Below are 9,434 nucleotides of genomic sequence, written 5' to 3'. Positions count from 1 at the left end.
AGCCCCCTACCCCAGGGTCAGGAATTGAGCTGGGGTCAAAGGATCCCAGCAAGACAAACATCCAAATGTCTCTTGAAGGAGTCCAGAGTAGGTGCTTGCACCACGTCTGGAGGCAGTCTGTTCCAGGCCTTGTGGGCTCGGACAGTAAAGAAGTTCTTCCTTATGTCTAGCCTGAAATTGTCTTGGGGGAGTTTGTGACCGTTTGACCTTGTTGTCCCTTTGGGTGCTCTGGTGAACAGGCATTCCCCCAGATCCTGATGTACACCCCTTATATACTTATAGGCAGCAACCAGGTCCCCCCTGAGCCTGTGCTTTTCCAGGCTGAAAAGTCCCATGGCTCTCAGCCTCTCATCATAAGGCATTCTCCTGCCCTCTGATCATGCACGTGGCTCTCCTCTGGACTCTCTCAAACTTCTTGAAGTCCTTCTTGAATTGTGGAGCCCAGAACTGAATGCAGTACTCCAGGTGCGGCCTCACCAAGGCTGAGTACAGTGGGACACTGGGATTTGCTTGAGAAGCATCTATGGATGCAAGCCAGAGTTTTGCTCACTTTAGCAGCTGCAACATCGCGTTGGTGGCTTGTATTCATCTTGTGGTCAAGACCCCCAAGTCGACTGTGGTGCTAGCAAGCTTGGCACTGCCAAGCCTATAAGCGTGCTGTAGAGGGTTTTTTTCCCCAAGGTAGAGAACCTTGCATTTTTCGCTGTTGAATACCATCAGATTTTCATCCACCCATTTCTGAGCCTGTCTAGGTCAGCCTGGATCACCATCCTATCCTCAGATGTGGATGCTTTACCCTAAAGTTTGGTGTCATCTGCGAGCTTGGCTAGTCCACTTCTGACACCAATGTCCACATCATTGATAAAGTTATTAAAGAGTATAGGCCCAAGGACGGAATCTTGGGGGACCCCACTGGTCATGGTGCACCACGAAGATTTACTTCCGTCAAATACCATTCTCTGGGTCCGACCTCGGAGCCAATTCCCCAGCCATCAGACTGTGATATAGCTGAGGCTGCAGTTGGCTAATTTTTCCATGAGATGATCATGGGATACCAAATCAAAGGAGTTTTTTAAAATCAAGATATATGACATCAATCACTTCTCCCTTGTCCTGGTGATATGTCATCTGGTCATAGAAGGAAATGAGACTGGTCAAGCAAGACCTACCCACAACTAACCCATGTTGGCTATCCCTCAAGATGTTGCCATCAGCTAGTTTGTCAAGAATGGTCTGTTTGATAATTTTTTCCAAGATCTTCCCTAATCCTGTAGTTCCCCAGATCTACTTTCCTCCCTTTCTTGAAAATAGGCACCATATTGGCCTTCTTCCAATCTCTGCGCACTTCACCTGAGTGCCACAATTTCTCAAAGCTCAGCCACTGGTATGGATGTATGATGCCTGCCAGCTCCTTAAGTACCCTGAGGTGTAACCTGTCTGGGTCAGCTGACTTGAAGGTGTCCAGCCTCTCAAGGTGTTCCTTCATATGGTCTACATTGATGTGGGGTAACAATTCTCCCTTGCCCTGGCCGTCCTGTATTCTATTGAGCAAGAACTGATGCAAAATACCCCTTAAGCAGGTTGGCTTTTTCCTGGGCGTCGGTTGTCAGTTGTCCCATTTGGTTTAGGGACAGTGTTACCCTTGGTTTTCCTCTGGATCCCCACATATCTAAAAAAGGACTTTTTATTGTCTTTGATACATGTAGCCAGTTGGAGTTCAGTCACAACCTTGGCTTTCCTGGTTCACTCCCTACAGGTCCAGACCAGTGCAGAAGACTCCTCCTTTGAGGTGGTTCCAGTCTTCCACTCTTTATAGGGCTTTCTTTTTAGGTGCAGAAGGTCCACAAGTTCCCTGTAGAGCCATGGGGATTCCTTTGTCCTTTTGCTGCCTTTCCTCTGAGACATTGCTTGTGCTTTCAGGATTGCTGCCTTGAGAAGCAACCACTGATCCTGAACTCCCCTCACCTCTGGGTCAACAAGCCTCCTGAGCTTGTCAAAGTCAGCTTTCCTGAAGTTGAGGACTTCTGCACTGCTGACTGACTTGCCAGCTTTACGGTGGATAGTGCAAGTGATCAGCTCATGGTCACTGTCTGCCAGTTTCCCTTCAAAGTTGATTCATTGTACCTTGTGCCTTAATAGTAATTTATCAGACGTGAAGTGAATGTAAAACACTGTGCAGTAGTGCATGAGGTGCCAAATAATGATTAATTGGGTTTCTTCAGCTTTTCCAAATACCTAAGCACATATTTTAACTCTGAGACAAATAGATCATATGGACTCTTGCTTGCACAACTTGCAAAACTGTGCAGATTCAGGAGTAATAACTGGAAAGTAAACCTTCTTCTAATCTTTTAGAATAACTCTGTCTGCATGAAAAGATATAGGAGTGCTGTTGGCATTAACATGGCTGGAAATAGTCGTTCTTTTTTGTCACATGTAACCTTAGTGGATTAAGTTATAGTGAATTATAATGTAAAAAAATGCCAAAACATTGCAGACTGGCATTATGGGGGGGATGGGGATGACAGGACACCAAGCCTTTCTGAAACAAGGTGGAAGCTCTTGGAGAATCTACCTGCCTTCTATGCCTGAAGGATACTTTTGCATGCAAAAGGCCAGAAAGCATGTGACTCAAATGAGTAGACACGGTTCTTTAGGTAAATGTGATCTCTCTTCTTAGAACAATTTTTCCAACTATTTAGTTGGTCTAATTAAATAACACATTTACCAAGAGAACCGTGTCTGCCTATGTCCTTAGACCAGTGGTTCCCAAACTCTGACAGATTGCGCTCCACCAATTTAAAACAATACAACCTTAAGTACCACCAGCAAATTTTTGTCATATAAAGTAAATATAATAAATTTGTTAATGCGTACTACTGATGGGTTGTCTGTGTACCACTGGAGGTACCATGGGCAACTGGTGCTTCCCAGGTCCAGTGGGCATCAGATTGCAGAGTGTGTGTGGGGGGGTGTTCCTCCAGCGGTGGATTGCTGAGCCGGGAAACACCAGCGGCAAAACCAGAAGTGTGTTTCCACTGGCACTTCTGGTTTTGTGGCTGGCGCTTCCAGGGTGTGCACGGCCAACTTCAGGGTGGTGTGCACATGCACCCACGTTGCCAAGGGTGGTACACGTACAGCAGATTGGGAACCGCTGCCTTAGACCAACAGGGCTCCAACCAACATCCCTGACACAAATAAGGAAACTTGTACTTCAATGCAGTGATAAGGGTTAGACTGAGAAGGGCCCTTACTCATAGTTGTCGCTGTTCCCTGTGGGACCTCAACTATTCCACTTCGCTTGAGAGGGAGCAGGCTGAAGCCCCTAGTTTTTGGAACAAGCCCTAAGCCGAGGAGAGCAAGGCAGGACTTGCCTTCTTCATATTTCCCCTCTTGTCTGGCTCAGGGGGGAGCAGAGCAAGCGGGGGATTCTGAGCCTTTTCCATACTCCCGCCCCATTTTGTACCCCGCTTCCCCCTGAGGCAAGGGGAGCGGGTGAGGAGTCGGTGCGTGTCCAGGAGGCGGCGGCAGGCGGGGAGGGCTGTCCCGGGAAGGGGCTGGTGCCAAGACGCGGAGCTCGGCGGCTCCGCAGCGGGGACCGCGAGGGCGAGCGGGGCCGTGGCCTGGGGCGCCAGCCCTGCGGGAGGCCGGGGCAGGTGGAGCGGGGGCGGGAGGACTCCCTGTGCCCGCCCTCGCTTGTGACGCCCGGGAGGAGCGCAGCAGCCCCGCGCCGCAGCCGGGCACGGAGGCGCAATGGGTGAGTGGCCCGGAGCCCCCCCGGGGACTCCGCGCGGAGTTTGGGCTTGTTTGGAAACTTTCCGACGGGGCCTCCCGTGAGGGGGAGAAGGCAGGCTCCGGAGTTGCTCCGGGGGAGGGGGAACAAACCACCTCGAGCCGCTACCAGAGCAGCCCGTGTGTTGGTGAGGCAAAGCTCCGGCCCCTGAGGCCTTCCCGGGCGGGGGCTCCAAATGCTGGATCTTGGCCCCCATGGAAAAGCTGAAGGGTGGCGCTGGGCTCCTGGCGCGTCAGGGCATCCCGCCTGGGGCACCGCGGCGCAGGGCAGTCGTCTCGGCTTCCCCGCCACAGCCATGCCTTGGTAAGAGAGGGAGCTGCGAAAGCCGCTGACCCAGGTTTGCCGGGTCCCCTCCACTTCTGCCGGCTGGCTTTACTATGCATCGCAGCCTCTCTTGGAGCCCCAGTCTGGCTCGCAGCATATTGGGAATACTGCCAAACTGGAGGGAAGGGCACAACCCTTTAGACCAGTGCTTCTCAACCTTTTTTTGTAATCCATTTGTAAGCATCGATGGCTAGTCCCGACCTGGTGCCCATCACCCCCAGTGTGTGGGGCCGAAGCAGCCCCTTGCAGGCTGGGTCTGCCGGCCTGCAAGGGAAAAGCCACGCTTGCCTTGGTTTTGCTCCTTTCAAGGAGAATCCATGTTGAAAGTTTGCTTCATTCCTGAAGTTTGTTTGAGACCCTTCCCATATATTCTTGCACCCCTCACCTGGTTGAGAGAGGCTGCTTTCAAGCACTGTCAATGTTGCAAGTGCTGTAGAAGCGCAAGGAAAGCTGCTTCTCTTCTCCGCAATGGGCTTTGCGAGGTGGGAGCCAAAAATAGACTGGATCTAGGGTTTGTGTACCTGTGTAGTGTGGCATCTACAGCCCTTTACTTGACCTGATCATCCTTAACCATGAGGGATTGCTGCTGCTGTTGCCACAACCAAGTTTGTGCTGGGGTGCACTAAGACTAGGGTTTTATTTCTGAACTAATCTTTATTTGTTCCAAATTTAGATGTTGGAATTTCAGGCGCTAGTGAGGGGCAACACTTCTACCCTTTACTTGGAAGTCTTTGGGACAGTTGCTGAGGCCTGCCTAAGCACTGTCTGTTCTCTCGTTTACCCTGCTACCGGGTTTATTTTACTTGAACCTCCCCATCTACCCCCTAACCCAGGAAATATGAATTTTCATTTCTACCTAGGAGAACTTTTACAATCTTGCAATCTCCTATACCTGATGAAGACTGCCTGTGCTTGAAAGCTTGCAAATAAAGACTTTTTTGTATGTGCATATATCTAGTTGGTATAATAAAAGAGATCCCTTCTGCCACAAGTTTTGATTCCTACTACCATCTACCCCTGGTATTCTCCCTGCACTAGACATCTACTACCTGTTATATCTTCTCCTGCTCTGCATTCTTGTACCTGTTCATTTTTTACCATTCCCCGCCCCCCCCCGCTGGCTACAGTGTAGCAGCTGGTAGCTTCTAAATCTTATCCTGGGATTTAGCACAATGTCAGGATATGACAAGTGCTGCTGGAGTTTAAAAAGAAGGTTGAAAGAGTCCTTAGGTACAGTAGGCTGTTTCTGCTGCCAGAACGCTGCTGCTAGCAAAACTGCATAGGTAGACCCGCCTGCATAAAGGGAGGCAGATGTGTGAGAGACTTATGCCTAGTGGAGAGTTATAAAGCAATCGCAGCAACCATGATGGGACTCTTTTATTCACTCTTTCAATCCATCCCCAGCATTCTAACATCAGCAAGGCTGTGAAACTGCAGTACTCCAGCAAACAAATAAAGTTGCATGAAATATGATGTCGCACTTGTCCCTCTTCTCTTGATCCCTTAGTTTTGTGCCCGTCTAACATCTCGATGTCTGACTTGCCTGTGGAGAACAAATCAGCATAACTGGCAGTGGACCAGATTCTGATACTGTAGTCTTGTTCTTTGCAAACTAGGAAAAAGTTGTGGCAGCTACATGCTGTAAAGAATGATTGTTTGTACAAACCAACTGACCAGTCCTCTTTGTTATGAATTCAAAGATCTAAGGGTGGAAACCTGGCCCCATTGAATTCAATGTGCATTTTCTCAATGGAGGCAAAATTTCACTATGCAGAAAGGTGATCAGATCTGAAGGCACAGTGAGGTTTATTTGCTTCTCTAGGGATTGAATTAAAACCAGAACATGCTAATGACATATTGCTAGATTTATTCCTGGGGGATAATTTTGGTGATTGATAACGATGTCATGCTCACCTAGCTTAAAGTATGTATTTGGTTATTTTCAACCAAACTTTTCAAGATCCAGTTTGGGTAACTTGCTGTCCTCAGAAATAAATGCATACAACTAGAGAATGATTTATCTGCATTACTATAGCTCTGATCTTGGCCTGTCATATGGGTCTTTAGAAATTTAATCAAATTAGATGTAAAAAGGCAAAACCTGTTTAGTGCTTGTTTGATATAAACTTAATCACTGTACAACAAATTACTTCCATTCTATATATTTTTTTTAAAATGAGAAATTATAGCTGTGTCCATGCATGCATGTCCTGGAACTTGTATATGGCAAATTTAAAAATAACTGCTTCCTGACATTAAGCTTTATATGGCTGAAAGTGACATTCTGGAGCACTGCCTCTACAGAAATGTGCAATAGAATTAATATTTATTATCAAACCCTTATCTAACCATTAGACTAGTGATTCTCTACCAGGATGCCATAAGATCCTTTTAATGGTGCTGCAGCTGCTGCACAGTATTAGTTTACTAGGTATGCAAAAACCTGCATGTGATTCACAAGCTAAACCCAGAGATTTCAAATAGGAATTCATGGTGATTAAAAAAAAAAAAATCCTTTGGAATTCTTTATAACAGAAGAATTGTTTAATATTTTTTTGCAGTCAGAACCGAGTGAAAGCTATGGCACTATGTTGTCTGTTTCCCATTGGTTTGGAAATTTAGCAGCAGGGGAATAGTGACCCCATGCTGGATCTGGCCTGCGTATTGGCACCATACTGCTTTGCTGACCTAGATTACTGAGGTACCACTGGGTCAATGGGAGATGGTTTTTTTACTTCACTAGGAGTCATGTACGGATCTTATTTAATAGCTACGCATCATTTTTGTTCCAGATTCTGCAAAGATTTGTGCTTAATTTTACTCATGTGAAATCAGTGAAACTACTGTAAAGTATGAAAGTGTTTACAGGACTGGGCCTGAGTAAATGTTTAAAACATCAAAATCAGGGAAGCCATTTACCTTTGTAAAGAAAATAAGAGCGAACAAACTACTTGAATACAATTTTCATTAATGGAGGACTCAGAAGACACTTCTTTTATAGGAAACATTTCCTACCAGGATACTGATTTTGAATTTTGAACATGCACTTAGAGTTTATGTATAATTGAAGTCTTTCCTGTTTTCTAAGCATTGAAAGCAAATAAGAGACTAGAAAAGGTGTGCAAATACATCTTTTTAACAATACGAGTGTAACAGTTAAACACCATGATTTTGGTAGGTTTATTCTCTGCAGCTTGGATCCTAAGATATATATAAGAATGAACAGTTTGATAAACTAAAAAGGAACTTGTACTATTAGCCAAGACCATTGCAGATATGGCACTAATTTTTTTTGTTGATTGTTCATCTTTGTTGCTTATTCTGCCTCCTTTAAATGCATCCCCCAATACATCATTTAGTTTAAAAGTATCTGCTCTTAATCCTCTGATTTGTTGCAGGGAAGACACCAGGGTTCAGATGAGACAAGTGAATACAGTTATCAGTTAGAAGGGGGTCACCATCCTTTTTAGGATATGAAAGGCCTGAAATTTTATGAATGCGGTACTGGCTCAAATCAGCCATTTTTGACTGAATGATGGTAGAGATGGGAACAGTCTTAGCCTTCCGCAGTCCGGACCTGTCTCTAGCTGTTGTTAGCTACCCGAGGTGCTATGAAGGGAGGATAGGACCACAGGGATGACCACTCTCCACTTTCTCCCATAATTCCATGTTTCCTGCTGAAACAGAATAAGATAATCATGATGAAACCCCTTTCTGCCCTGGTATTAGCCCATAGGCACAATGGTGGTGACTACAAATGCAGTTTCTTTGAATATTCTGCTACAATTAAATGAATATTGTGGAGTAAAAAGGGTGCCTACCAAGATACAAACCTTTAGTGACCATACCTTATACATGATTTTAAAACATACTATCCTGACAAAATGTCAAGAACAGAAATGTAAAAGTGCATGAATACAAGGTGCTTAAGGATATGTTTATTCACATTTAAACTTCATGAGTAGAAATGAAGAGATGGGAGTGGAGATGGAGTAAACTAAAAGTGTGAGCATCTACTTGGGTTTAAAGATCTGCTGTATTAGTTTACAGCTTAACATGCTTTTTGTAATGACCATTTTTTAAACACCACAGTTAACAGACGTAATGAAGAGCTCCTGAAGTTTTTGATTTAAAGATGTGTCTTATTAACTTTCATGGAAATGTATGCATGGAAAGGCTGTAAGTTCAGGAAACATCTGTAGTTCAGTTACCTAGAACTAATTCTAAACTAGAGGATGCATATTGTTATTAAAATAACTCTCTTGCTAGCTGAATAAATTCATTCTTTGTAAGCAAGACACTTATTACATCAGAATATGATCATTATCGTATTACAAGAAACACTCTTTTAAGTCACTAATTTTTTGATGGTAAATGTTCAGAAGTTTGTGCTGGAAACACTGCTTTCTGTGTAAAATCTGCTTGCTTCCCTATTACTTCATTCCCCTATTCACACCTCCAGATTTGTGTTCTTTTGGTGTCTTGACATTAGAGTTTACAGTTTTGCTTAATGCTGTATGGAGGCATTTTTTTAAACCACCGTACAATGGTTTGGGAAATGAGCTCTGACTCCTGAACTTTCTGGATATTATTCCAGTGCAAGTAGCTGATGATAATTTTTAGATTCAATTGGACTACATTTTTTATAATTAAAATACTTCATGCTGTAAGGTCTAAAGCACTACTGAACTGGAGTACAGAATTTTACACAGTATAGAATAAATGGAAGTTATCATACTATTGAGAGTTGCTAATTAAATAACATCCCTGCTGTCCAGAAGATGGCATTCAGTTCTAGTAATTTAGAGCTTTTTACGCCAGACCATATACTTAGAATAGTATGTGGTGAATCTCTTTACTTCTGCATATTTACTGCAGATTGTATAGGAATCCTTAGTTTTGTAGCTACAGACATTTATCTAGAAAGCACTTCACTTTGAGCGTGACATAGGAAAAGAGGGGTGTGAAGAATAATTACCATTATCTTTGTGGCAGTGTCAGAGGTTTTTCAGGGCTTAATTTGAAACTGTTTTCAGTTCACTCGTACAGAGTGCTCAGAATTACTCTGTTGTTCATCCGGAAATGACCCAGTGAAACCTGTAGGCTATAAGCATGGTCATAATGCTGCATTTGTTCAATATCTGCCTTTTTTTTTTGATTCCTGATCATCTTGCCCCATAAACACCCTAGCTGGTTACCTTAGCATTCTAAGGGATAGCCAGCACGGGTTTGTTGCGGGTAGGTCTTGTTCGACCAATCTCATTTCCTTCTATGACCAGGTGACCTATCACCTGGACAAGGGAGAAGAGGTTGATGT

The 9,434-nt window shown here is 44.6% G+C and overlaps 1 protein-coding gene across 2 annotated transcripts in view; it reads left to right on the top strand.

Annotated features, from left to right (window-relative positions):
• Positions 1–3,583: 3,583 nt before the first annotated feature.
• GPM6A (glycoprotein M6A) overlaps positions 3,584–9,434 on the top strand; it is a 382,272-nt gene continuing 376,421 nt past the window's right edge. Inside the window, exon 1 of one of the 2 annotated variants that reach the window (XM_019534632.1) lies at positions 3,584–3,757. In XM_019534632.1, coding sequence (XP_019390177.1) covers positions 3,754–3,757 — 4 coding nt within the window. In that variant the 5' untranslated portion in view covers positions 3,584–3,753. The remainder of the gene's footprint in view (positions 3,758–9,434) is intronic. The other variant, XM_019534634.1, reaches the window with a different exon arrangement.

Source organism: Crocodylus porosus, unplaced genomic scaffold (genome assembly GCF_001723895.1).
Source record: "Crocodylus porosus isolate Cpor-Errol unplaced genomic scaffold, CroPor_comp1, whole genome shotgun sequence".
NCBI classification, from domain to species: Eukaryota; Metazoa; Chordata; order Crocodylia; family Crocodylidae; genus Crocodylus; species Crocodylus porosus.
This window is presented reverse-complemented; position numbering and strand designations above follow the sequence as displayed.